Source organism: Lissotriton helveticus, chromosome 2_1 (genome assembly GCF_964261635.1).
Source record: "Lissotriton helveticus chromosome 2_1, aLisHel1.1, whole genome shotgun sequence".
In the NCBI taxonomy this organism is placed as follows: Eukaryota; Metazoa; Chordata; class Amphibia; order Caudata; family Salamandridae; genus Lissotriton; species Lissotriton helveticus.
Genome location: NC_136059.1, coordinates 588,144,598 through 588,158,092, shown reverse-complemented (window position 1 = coordinate 588,158,092; position 13,495 = coordinate 588,144,598). Strand labels below are relative to the sequence as shown.

General features: G+C 50.9%; 1 protein-coding gene across 2 annotated transcripts in view; it reads left to right on the top strand.

Moving 5' to 3' along the window:
• FCHO2 (FCH and mu domain containing endocytic adaptor 2) overlaps positions 1 to 13,495 on the top strand; it is a 1,197,262-nt gene that overhangs the window by 993,748 nt on the left and 190,019 nt on the right. For both annotated transcript variants that reach the window (XM_078675272.1, XM_078675273.1), the window contains exon 19: positions 1,086 to 1,241. In XM_078675272.1, the coding sequence (XP_078531398.1) occupies positions 1,086 to 1,241 (156 nt within the window). The remainder of the gene's footprint in view (positions 1 to 1,085; positions 1,242 to 13,495) is intronic.

The window sequence follows — 13,495 nt, the reverse complement described above, 5'->3', positions numbered from 1 at the left end:
CATTGCTCCTAAAGCATGCAATGCCTCTTCTCCCTCCTACCCCCAGCATTCCACATCTGAGCCTCTTCTTCTCTTTTTGAATTCCACTAAAAGCTGGAGGCCTGGTTTTTAGTCAACCAACCTGCCATTGGTAGAGCTAGGCACACACACCTGCTCAGCCCCAGGATACCCTCCCAGGTGATAATGTGCTTTACGACTACACGTAACATGTTTTAAATCCTGCCAAATGTGTCCTAGGTGAATCCAAATTCCATCTGATTACGGGACCTTGGACCAGAACACAACCCCATATCCTCTGACTCCTATTCATCAATGCAGAGAGCAGACAGCCAAGCGAATTTGGCCAGTCCCGAAGTGATATGACAAAGCACCTGCAAATGATCTCCTAACGGGTCTAACCACAAAAAGCACAATCACAATAAGGAGGAGAAATCCTCTTCTTTCTTGAGGAAACTTCTACTGGCACTTTTTAAAATCCCAATATTGGGCTTTTCTGCCATGTATCAGTATGAGGGTTGGAGAGTCTGTGGGCCTGAGGGATATCTTCGATGTAATAACTATCTGATCACATTAACCTGCTAACATTAATGCCCAGAGTGAATGGCTCAGATCATAAATTGGGGCTAAGAAGGGAGTCATAGTTACAGTTATTAGTTTACATGTTTTAAATGGCTCTTGCTTCCATGCGAATATGGCTCCACAGCAACACAACTAACAACTTGTAGCTTTACAGAACTTAAAGTTTTAGACTCAGGAACTGAATGAGTGAAGCTACGTTAATTCTTGGATGTGATTTGCGGGACACATAAACATCTGTTCATTAGGTGCATAGCCTTATTAAGTCTTCTTACTGGCTATTTTAAATTGTACTTTCAGTATAGCGGTGAATAGTCTTTTATTTCAACATAGCCTGTATTTTTTGTTCTCTGCCATCAATAAATATCCCTTGTGTTATTTGATGCATTTAAATGTGTTGATGAAAACTCAAGTAAGGTTATGGGGAGATATCTCATGATTAAGCCTTAATTTGTTTGAGTACTGCTGACTAAATATTTATTTTAATTTTTTTCTCATCCTTTTTTTAGATGTATTGTGAAGATTACTGGTGACATGACCGTGTCCTTTCCCAGTGGTATCATTAAAATATTTACCAATAACCCTTCACCAGCTGTCCTGTGCTTTAAGTTGAAAAATACAAACAAGCTAGAACAGATCCTCCCAAATACACAACTTTTGTACAGGTTTGTTTTACTATTACAGCTACAATAAATGTGATAAAGAGTCTTGATTTCTCTCCAGCATAGTAATGTTTTTGATGGTTCAACAAACGAGTGTGGTACATTTGTATCTGCAAGAGGCACGTTAGGGATAGATTCCTTACCTTAGAATATCCCCAGGCGTCAGACTAGATCCGGAAATTTTTGCGTAGCAATACCCCTGCGCGTCGGTAGGCGTCGTCTGCGGCTCCGCGTCCGTCGTCGGCGTCGTTCGCGCCGGAATGACGTCGTCGGAGTACTTAGACGCCGCCCATGCGCGCTGACGTCAGTTCTTCTTTTTTCCGCGCCAGCTAGCGCAGATCCGGAGAAGCTCTACCCCTAGTCATTTTTTGACTAAACTTTTTGATCTTTTTCAATCATTTCTTTCTTGAGTCTTCGACTCTATCGGTGCCTGTAGGGATGCCCGGGTTCAAGCCCTGTTCGACGTGCGACCGACTGATGTCGGTCACGGACCCCCATCGCCGGTGCCTGAAGTGCTTAGGCCTCGACCACGACGACCGCACCTGCTCCGACTGCCGGGCCCTGACGTCGAAAGCTAGGCGGGAGCGGTCCCGCAAGCGGCTCGAGCTCCGGCAGTCGGCCCGCGCCATTCCAGGTCCCGGTCCCACGGGAGGTCGAGGGACCGGTCGCGGGGTCGGAGTCCCCGCAGCTCCGGGAGTGGACATCGGTCGTCGGGATCCAAGTCCTCAGGTAAGAGGCATGAGAGGTCGGAGCGGCATCATCGCTCCTCCGACCCACCCCGACGCTCGCACGATGCGGCCGGGGGTTCGGGCGACACCGCCCACGTGGCTCTGCGAGAGTCGCAAGCGTCGCTGCCTGCCCCACACCTTCGGGTCCCTGGGAACGGCGCGACGCCGGAGGAGGTCGAGCGGTACCTCATGGCCATGAAGTCCCTCCCTCCTCGGCCGGGCCCCACGGCGCCTCCGGGGCCAGCGGTCCCGGCTGGAGGCCCTAGCGGGTTGGGCGCTTCGGCCCCGGCGCCGCCGGCGACTTCGGTCCCGGCGCCGCAGGACCTCACAGGATCCGCTTCCGGATCCGGGTCGTCACCGGTCGACCTCACGACCTCACCGGCGCCGGCCCTGAGGGTGTCGCCCCCGGCGCCCATTGTGGACGCCGTCCCCAATCTTCCCTTCGGTCCGACTCTGGCGCCGGAACGGCGCCGTTGGGCGCCGCTTCCGACGGCCTTTGGAGATTTCTATTTCCATGAGGAGGTCCAGTCTGTTGACCCTGGATTACAGGAGACTGATGACGGAGGTGATTGGGAGGGGTCTGAGAACCCTCTGGCACAGGATTGCCAGTCACAGGAGGACTGGACATATGAGCTTGGGGAGGCCAGTGGTATTGACACCTCGCCAGACACTGGATTTGTCTCCCCTCCCACCGTGGCTACGGAGGAGGGGGCTGCTTACAGCGTAGTGTTGATGAGGGCAGCCAAGGCCTTGGGCCTGGAGCTCCCCGTCGCAGCCGTGAGGACTAACCTCCTCACTGAGGTTCTTAAACTGCAGGTAAGCTCCAGTGAGCCTCTGCTGCCGTTTAATGAAACCCTATGTGACGTTCTTGTGGGCACTTGGTCCAAGCCCGCCACAGGTCCGCCTGTGGATAGGAACGTGGCCAGACGCTACCGCCCGGCCCCGGGCAACCCTTGCTTTTTGTCCACCCACCCCACCCCACCCCGAGAGCCTGGTTATCCAGGCCTCCACTTCCCAGACCGCATTCCCGACGGCCCCGCCCGATCGGGAATCCAAGAGATACGAACAGTTCGGAAAGAAAGTGTTCTCGTCCCTGAGTTTGGGACTGCGGTCTGTCAACACCGCGTGTCTCTTGGGCCGCTACACCCACACCCTGTGGGACACGGTCGCGGACGTGCTGCCACAATCCCCGGAGGAGGTCCGGGCTAAACTCGCCCAAGCCCTTGTGGAGGGTCGAGATGCGGCACGATACTCTATCCGGTGTGGGCTGGATACCACGGACTCACTGGGCAGGGCGATGGCAACGACGGTGGCGGTTCGACGCCAGGCCTGGTTGAGGTCCGCCAATTTCTCGGCCGATGTCCAGGCCACCCTCCTGGATATGCCGTTCGATGGCCGTCGCCTTTTTGGCGACAAGGCAGACCATGCGCTGGAACGTTTTAAGGACTCCAGGGCTACGGCCAAGTCCTTAGGCCTCTCGGCCACGCGCCAGCAATCGGGTGCCTTTCGCTCCTTTCGTGGCCACGGAAGGGGCGTCCCCACACGTGCTGCCAGCCACGCACCGCAGACTACCCAGCAGCGCGGTGGCGACCGTGGAAACCGCCGTGGCGGCGGCGGTCGGGGTCAGCGGCGGGGCCAGTCCACACCTCCCTCCGCAGCACCTGCCTCCAAACCTTCCTAGTCCGAGCTTTCAGGCCCTTGTGACGCCTGTGGGAGGCAGGGTTGGCCATCACCACTTCCACTGGCACACTGTCACATCGGACAAGTGGGTGCTGCAAATCGTCCGAAGGGGCTACTCCCTCCCCTTCGAGGCGACCCCTCCAGCCATGCCACCGCAATTCCACCGCGTGTCGGGGGATCACTTGCACCTTCTGCAAGAGGAAGTCACGGCCCTCTTGGCCAAGGGGGCCATCGAGCGCGTTCCTGGGCCAGAAGTAGGGTGTGGATGTTACTCCCACTACTTTCTGGTGCCCAAGAAGGGCAAGGGGGGCCTGCGCCCGATCTTGGACCTACGGAACGTCAACGGCTTCCTCCGTCTAGAGAAGTTCAAGATGCTGACTTTGGCTCAGGTCTTAGCTGCCCTGGACCCCGGAGACTGGATGGTAGCGTTGGACTTGCAGGACGCTTACTTTCACATCCCCGTCCTGCTGGCCCACCGGCGTTACCTGCGGTTCACGGTAGGCCACGAGCACTTTCAGTTTACCGTGCTCCCCTTTGGCCTTACCAGCGCCCCACGGGTGTTCACGAAGGTGATGGCGGTGGTCGCAGCTCATCTGCGCAGGTTAGGGGTGTCAGTCTTCCCCTACCTCGACGACTGGTTGTTGAAGGCGGGCTCGCCCCAAACAGTCGTCAGCCACCTCCAGACTACGGCCGACCTCCTGCATTTGCTGGGGTTCTCCATCAATGTGCCGAAGTCACACCTGTGTCCCTCTCAGAAGCTCCTCTTCATCGGAGCGGTTCTAGACTCGGTGCAGTTTCGGGTTTACCCTCCCGAACAGCGGGTTCGGGATGTTCAGGCTCTGATTCCCATCTTTCAGCCTTTATCCCGAGTCTCGGTCAGGTTGACGCTGCGGCTTCTGGGGCTGATGGCCTCCTGCATCCTACTGGTGCGTCACGTCCGGTGGCGGATGCGGGCTCTGCAGTGGGACCTGAAGTTTCAGTGGGCCCAGCATCAGGGCAACTTGTCCGATCACGTCTTGATCTCGGAGGGCACTGCAAGACAGTTGCATTGGTGGCTCACGGACCGCGATTGGGTCAGTGGCAGGTCCTTCTCCCTACCCCACCTGGAGCACGTAGTTGTGACGGACACGTCCCTCCAGGGCTGGGGTGACCACATGGGAGAGGCGGAGATCAGGGGACTCTGTTCTCCGGCGGAGGCCCGGCTCCACATCAACCTGTTGGAGTTACGGGCGATTCGTCTAGCGCTGAAGGCATTCCTCCCCTCTGTCCGGGGGAGTGTAGTGCGAGTGTCTGCGCCTCTGGCAGTGGCTGGAAAGTCAGGGTGTGACCCTGGTAGTTCAACACCTGGCAGTTTCTCTGAATGCCAGGGCGGACGAACTCAGCTGTCGGTGCATGATGGATCACGAATGGCGTCTGAACTCGGACGTGGCGCAAGGCCTCTTTCAGCAATGGGGAGAGCCTTGGTTAGATCTATTCGCCACCGAAGAGAACGCGCAATGTCATCAGTTCTGCGCGTTGGAATTTCCAAGGCGGCACTCGCTCGGAGGCGCTTTTCGTCGCGAGTGGAGTTGCGGTCTGTTGTACGCCTTTCCGCCTATACCACTTCTGCCCAGAGTGCTGAAGAAGATCAGGCGCGACCGGGCCCAGGTTATCCTTGTGGCTCCGGACTGGGCACGAAGATACTGGTATCCCGAGCTACTCAGCATGTCAGTAGATCCCACGATTCGTCTGGCCCTTCGGGAGGACCTTCTGTCGCAGCAGCAGGGGACGGTCCTCCACCCGAACCTGTCCAGTCTCCACCTACAAGCTTGGAGATTGAGCGGCGACAGTTGAGGCCATTTGACTTGCCTCCCGAAGTCTGTAATGTCATTCTGGCAGCCAGGCGTCCCTCCACGAAGTCAGTATACGCCTGCAGGTGGAACAGATTTGTGGCATGGTGCACAGCAAAGGCTGTGTATCCACTCTCTGCCCCCCTTTCTGAGGTTCTCCTCTTCCTTCTTTCTCTTGCCCACCAGGGTTCTGCTCTGGGCACTGTCAAGGGCTACCTTTCTGCCTTCTTACGGCTACCTGATCAGCCTTCTTTGTTCAAGTCCCCTATTGTAAATCGATTTCTTAAGGGCATCACGCACATGTTCCCTCCTGTTCCCTTCGTGATGCCCCAGTGGGACTTGAACCTTGTTCTTACCTTCCTGATGTGCGCTCCCTTTGAGCCACTTCACAACTGTCCTCTTCTGACTCTGAAGACTGCTTTCCTGGTTGCCATCACCTCTGCCAGGAGAGTGAGTGAGCTTCAGGCCCTTTCTTGTACTCCACCTTTCCTTTCTGTCCATCCGGACAAGGTTGTGTTGCGTACTAAGCCATCTTTCCTGCCCAAGGTTGTCTCAGCCTTCCACATCGGGCAGTCCATCACCTTGCCAACCTTCTCTCCGCCTCCGCATCCCTCTAAAGAGGAAGAGCGGCTCCACCGTCTGGACCCAAAACGTGCGCTCTCATTCTATTTGGATCGCACACGCCAGTTCCGGGTGGATGACCAACTCTTTGTTGGCTACGTGGGTGCTAAGAAGGGGAAGGCGGTACACAAGCGGACCATCTCCCGGTGGATCATCTTGTGTATCCAGGCATGTTACTCCATGGCTAAGAAGGAGCCCCCTGTTGGATTGAGGGCTCATTCCACTCAGGCCACGGCAACTACAACTGCCCTGGGCCGGGGAGTGCCCTTACAGGGCATTTGCCAGGCAGCTACGTGGGCCTCGCTGCACACGTTCGCACGACACTACTGCCTGGACAGTCAAGTCCGGAGGGATGGCTTCTTTGGCCGTTCCGTCCTCCAGGACTTTCTGGTGTGATTATTGGTTCGCAGACCCACCACCGGGGTTGGTATTGCTGGGGTATCTATTCTAAGGTAAGGAATCTATCACTAACGTGTCTCTTTCAGATGCATAAGTTACTACTTGTGTAACGATATATCTGTAAGAGACATTAGTTAGTGATAGATTCCTTACCGACCCACCCATCCTCCCCGTTCTGCGAACCGATATCTAGGGTTAAGGTCATCCCCTTTCAGGGCCCTAGTTTCTTGGCACCAGTGTTGGTTCTATCATGGCTCTGCGTATCTGGCGCGGAAAAGCTGTGTATCAGAACTGACGTCAGCGCGCATGTGCGGCGTCTAAGTACTCCGACGACGTCATTCCGGCGCTAACGACGACGGACGCGGAGCCGCAGACGACGCCTACCGACACGCAGGGGTATTGCTACGCAAAAATTTCCAGATCCAGTCTGACGCCTGGGGATATTCTAAGGTGAGGAATCTATCACTAACTAATGTCTCTTACAGATATATCGTTACACAAGTAGTAACTTGTGTTAGAGATTTGGAACCTGACTATTATCAATTTTTTTGCTGGACGACCCGTCCTCCACCAGGGCGATGGATTAAATTGCTCCATCACCCTGACGGAGGTGCATCCCACCAAATTTGTAAATGTCTGCCAACCTGGTGGACATTTCAAGCATTGGCAGGTACCGCCTTACAATGTAACTATGCCAGACAATTGTGTCAAGCATGATGGAACTGTACAACAAAGTTACAATTTTTCAAATAAAAATGAATAAATCCCAAAGCTTGATTTAAAAAAAAGAAAAAAACAATGTGATTTCGCCATGACAATTTCCTCCAATAGTTTTCTAAACATCATGTGTTACTGCAATTGCCTTTTCAGTAGAACTGAGCCTTACTTTTATTGAGCACAGAAAATAAATAAATACTTTAAATAAAAAAAATCCTCCAATAGAAAGAGGGGCATTGAGCACTTTTCGGTGCCCCTTTTCCTCGTTGTGACGGGTATCGCCAAAAATGGCCCTCTTGTTGTGGCCCTGGGGGGCACCTACGGTGTTCCCCTCAAAAGTCCCTGCACCGTGTGGCAGGCACCGTGAGCTGACTACTAACTAAGGTGCAGGGATTTTCACGAAATCCCATTTCTCTATAGGAGCTTTTGCTGCGGGTAGTTTCCGCCCGCTGACAAGCTTCCATGGAGAAATGGAAGTTTGCGACCGCACCATATGCGGTCACATCCTAATTCAGTGTGCGGAACCTCCGACCTATGGTTAGGAGTGTTCGCTCAGCAAAACGTAGTCTGGCGGACGCAAGCCCTCCCAACATCGTAATGAGGGCCTTAATGTTTTAATCTTTTGAAAAGACATATTAGATGAATTCATTATTAGCTAATTTCACTTCTTAGCTATCTTTCACTATAATACATGATGTAATTACACTAATTTTCAGTTTGTAACAGTTTTGTTCTGCTGGATATTTGCTACAAAACCCTTAAGAATAAAATAAGTAACCAAGTGAATTAGCCTTTTTTGAGCTACTCGTTGTTCTCCCATTCAGATAATAACCTCTTCATTCCTTTCTGGTGAAACTAAATCAAAAACAAGTTAGACCAATGGGCTTAGAAATAAAACCTGTTCTTTCATCTGTGTTTCATTATAATAAAACACTGATAATTTAAAAGATGTGTTAATGCCATTCAGGCTTTAGATTTTATTTTATACATCCTTTTTTGCCTCTTTCTACTAGAGCAGTAGTACCCCATCACCCCACCTAATATGTGTTTCCAATTTATCAATTCATAGAATTTTTAGTTGATTCAAATGTACCTCATAAAGTTCAGTAATATGTTGTACTGCTGCATATTTTAGATAATTTCTTCCAAGCCTCAATCATGTTTATCAGTTCAAAATTTCAAGCCCACTCAGTGCTTCTAACACGATTTTTACTTGGGGACTGCATAAATGCAATAACTGATGCTAAAAGACACTTTGACGATCTTAATTTGAATCGATTTATGCAAAATACCATCGTCAAACATTTTTGTCGATAGCCATGATAGTCAAAGCCATTAGCTCTTCTTTTTATGTTTACCTCAAAATGGCTGCATGTTAGTTTCTGATGAATACTTCTAACAGCAGATTCCTCACTTTTAGAATATTCCCCAGGACAGGTTCTTTTAGCGCAATGGGGTTCCTCGACCACACCTGATCCACGGGATTGGATCCAGAGACTCTGGCATCTTTTGGCAATGGAACGCCTTTCGCTGTGCATTGATGGAACAGGCTCAGAATATGTGAAGCTATGGGGTCCATTCATACAGCTCCTCTCTAAAGAACTGAGGGAAGTCACATGCCCGAAATACCTACAAATTCTACAGCTCATACCTCTGGAGCCGTGGGGGTCCACTAAAGTAGTTTGAATAATGCTGAGATATGACTGGCGACCAAAGAGGGTGGAAGGGGGAGTTTGAGACTGATGCGGATCAGGGTGGGGGTGCAAGGGTTTCGGGGAGGAGGGAAGGGGTGGTATTTTGTCTATTTTCTTGCTCATTTCCTTTATAAAAGTGGTATCTAAGCAACTGCCCTGTCTACACGCTATGGCCTGACACTTCTTTTCTTGGGGTCGCCTTCCGGGCTGTAGACCTGTACGCTGTGTACTTGCCATGATGTTACGCTCTGCTGGCAATTGAATGTAGGCAGCTGAGCTGTGTATTAAGATAATTTACCAAGCAATAAAAATGATTGATTCTAGAATATTCCCCAGGTCAGACTGGATCTGGATACTCAAAAGTAGTACTTCTGTGCGCTGGTAGGTGCAGTTGTGTGGCCCTGTGCCAATGTCGTTCTGCTCCAGAAGTAATATGGGGAGACGCATATGTGTCACTTATGCAAGCTGATGTCTCTTCCTTTCTTTTTGTGCCTTCAGACACAGATAAGGAGCTTCTCCTTGTTCTTTTGACCTCTTTTTGTTAAAAATGTTCCAGTGTGCAAGGAAAAAGGCACCCTCCTCTCCAGACTACAGGATTCAGACTGTGTAGGGACGTTTGCAAACAGAAGTCTGTGACGGACCCTCACAAAGTCAGTCTTTAGTGCCTGGTGTTGGAGCATGATTCCAGGAACTATGATTGCTTCTCTTAGGTGAGTCCGAAGGCTATTCGGGATCATGAGGCAAAGATTTATGTCTCCAAACACAAGAAGACTCTACCCTATAACTGGTCGAGGTAGAAAGGAATGTCCAGTTTCTGCTCCTGGAGTCATTCCTGCGGTAGATCATCATCACAGTCAAAGTCTTAGGGCAAGTCCAAGATAAAGCATAGATTGAGGCTGGAATCGATCCCTTCGTGCCTCTCAGACTCAAGAGTGGGAGCAAAAGCATCAACGTGCCTCCTGGTTTCGCTCCCGATCTACATCAGAGGCGATTTAAAGTTTAGTCCAGGTAGATCCTGAGTTTTTGGGTCTGTCTGCAATGTTGCAGAAAGTGGAGGCCTTCAGAGAGGCCATGTTGCACAGTTTTTGACACTTTGCCTGTTCCCTTTTCCAAGCCTTAAGGTCCCTATGAGCCGCAAAGGCTTCCATTAGGGTATTCCATTGCGGGTTCACCCTTGGTGTCATATGTGACCCTCAAACTCATGTCGTATTCAGCACCGACTCCAGTTTCAGCTCCATCCTCTGCGCCAGCTCCCCTACATCGATGCCGAAACCTTCCAACACCAGAGGAAGGCTTGCAGCCTGTTGTGCTCTCTGAGTCTGAGCAGCAAGCATAACAAACTCAACTTAGGCTGCCCCTGACTTCCACCAGGGCACAGGTATGTGAGTTGAGGTAACGGGTTTTTAGGAACCCGGTGGTGCCAGGGGATAACACCCGAAGACCTCTGAGTTCTCCCTGTTCCGGACCACAGAAACACGGAGTCTTCTAGTTGAAGTCAGAGATCGAGTTTTATTGGCAGCTACCAAGTAACACGTGTCCTAGAAACACGACAACCCGGGTCGCGTATTCCCAGGAGACTGTTCGTTTTTACAGAACCAGCTTCCTCCTTATATACAGAAATAATAGCTGCAAGCAAGAATTCTTGAGTTTACGATATGGTTATACACATATTTCTACAATAATACAAAGAGCAAAGTGATGTAGGCCAACCCATATTTTAGACGTCCAGTTCGTGACGGATTACCCGGCCAGGCCCGGAACTCCCATCAGATATCGATGAAACCCCAATAAAGCAGGGTACCTCCTAGTCATAAAACTGGCCATAAACGAGGAACGTGGACAGGTGTGTGTGTGTGTGTAGAAAACATGGTCTGTACGTAGTGAATGGTTTGTGGCATGTTATGCATTGATGCTATCTTATTTGGCCACTGGGCGAGGAGCTGCCCAAACAGGTTCGGCTGGAGGCAATGGAGTCAGTTGGGACAGGTCAGGGAGAAGTCAGGGAAGGTGGACGTGTCCTTTTAGATCAAGCTCGACCTTACTCAATTGACTTATCATGAGGGCAAGACACAAGATGGATGTCGTTCACAAAATGGAGTCTAAGGGTCGGGACGGAAACTACGATTTAGGGGTGTTGGCATCCCTCAATCATGACGCAAATGTATAGGGATGATGTCCTAATCATAACCGGTCCGTCGACACCAAATTCGTCATGGTACGTTGATATTTTGTGGCACGGGTATTGCATCTCGATACCGGGATAACAGCGGGGTCCAGAATTTCAGAACCACAGACCCTCCTTTTGCCCTCATATAAGGCAATAACTCATGTTAATCTGAGTCCAAATCTGTATAAATGAATTCGTGGAGATGCTGTTGTAGCTTCATTCTGTTGCTCAGTTCGTCCCTTGACACAGACTTCCTTACACATGGAGTAGCACAGAGGCCACATAGTGCAGGAGCGCACTGTACACACAGGCAGAACATAAACAGAAGCGCTAAGATCATCCCAATGAAGATCCGGGTTTTCCATCCCCAGGCAGTGATCAGTTCCCAGAACCACCCTAGCAGAGACCAATCCCCTTTTTCTACGTGAAGGGAACCAGATATTTTGTGTAGCTTAGAGATGACCTGGTACACTGTCGGTGCATTATCAGGGATGAAAATGCAGCAACTGGATTAGATCACTCTACATACACCACCACGGTCCGCAAGTATGATATCTAGGGCAACCCTGTTCTGAAGGGTCATAAGTCGATCCGACTGAAGCTCAGTTGTTAAGTTGCCAAGGGCTCCGGCCGTTTCAGTCACGGCGGATTCAACTATCCTCGATAACTGGCGAATGTTCCTGCTGTTCACCATAGGCCCCCAAAATGGGAGAAAACCCTTTGCGAAGTCTGCAAATTCCTGACCCGCAGTGTCGTCTTTACTCACGACACCCCTAGCTGTTCTTGTCCGATGGTAATCTGCCCTGGCTGTGTAGGTGGGTGGCAGCAGGAATTAGATAAAACACGTGCCCAAGAAGTCTGGGGGCAACCATGTATAGGCTTGGTCATGGCAGACGAAATAGGTGCCTTTAGCTGCCAAGAATAGAGGGGAAGTTCGGGAGGCAAATACATATGTTTCCGTGCATACGCTCTTTCCTAATTGTGCTTTAGGATCCCTGCCGATACCTTGCAGACATAAGTGACCTCGGTGGGGCACTATCCAAACTGGGCGGGATTTCTTTGCTGTCTGGCCCTTACTCAAGGAAACCCCATACTTAGTTACGTTCCAACGACTGTATGGAGTGAGTTCATCTTTGGGAATCGCTTGATATGTGTCAATATCCCTACTCATATTTCTTATCCCTGCCACTAGTGCCTTGTTGCTGGAATCGCTCTCAGTGGAACGGGGCGGGTATGGTTCTAGGGCGAACAGGAACAGAGTCTGGAAAGCCCACAGAGAACCATAATAACTGAATGGCAGGATGAAGTATGGGATACCCTTATCAGTTGTGTGCGGCATGAGTCCGCATATCCAACAGTTCGAAGTGTTCATTATGGACTGGTGTTGGTGTAGGAGTTGGATGAATGAGTTATTTATAAATTCGAGTCTTCTGGCAGACTCGTGTTCAGGTAGAGGGTGAAAGGAGTGTGGAGAGATAGTAGGAGGAGGTGTTGGCCGAGTGTCATTTGCAAAGGTAACTTGAAATGTGAATAGAGTATAACCAATCAAAAACATCGTTATGCTGCACAACATTAAAATACATATTATCAGAAACCTTTTTCTGGCCAGTACTGTGCATAATTGTCTTTCAAAGTTCGTGAATCTGGTAGGTCTCTCTACCCCTGGAAACTCCATCCACTAGTTGCTGCCCGCGGTGGGAGATTGATTCTGCCAGGGAGGGCGCTCCGTTCAGTCCGGGGTAACTCCCTTGGACCAACCAGAAGCGTTGACCTAAACGTCCCCAGCTGCACTCCCCAGACTTCAACCGCGACCCTAGCAGCAGAACCGGATGGCGGTTCGAAAATCAAAAATGAGCAAGTTCCCTGGGCGAGAGAGCTGAAAAATCAAAAATAGTTCTTGGGGGAAAGGAAAATCGCATTAAGTTGCCTTTTTTATTAGTCTCTTTGTCTCGACCTTAGATTATATTGTTCTTTCCCAGGTACGGTGTGGTCTTCAAACAATGTCTCAGGTTCTGTAGTGTCCAACTGCATTGACGGTGGCACAAGTCCTTGTAAAATATAATCACTCTCCTTTTCGGTACCAGTTCCTTTCAAACGTGCATCGCTGAAAGGGATGAAGCGAGGTATGGACTCTGTCTCGGAGTCGGCAATTCCTTCCTTGACCCACCGGTCGTATGGAAGGGGCAGAGGGACCCGTTTACAATGGGTCCCGTGGATCCAGTTCTTCTTTCCTTCCACCCGAACGGCTGATCTCGTGGACAGAAGAACAAGGTATGGTCCGGTCCACCTGGGCTGTTCGTTGTTCGTGCGCTGAAAATTCCGCACCAGCACCCAGGTGCCTGGTTCGATGGAGTGACCTGGATCATCAGAGGCTGGCGGAGAGGAACTGTGAACCTGTTGGTGTAAAACACGCAATTTAGTT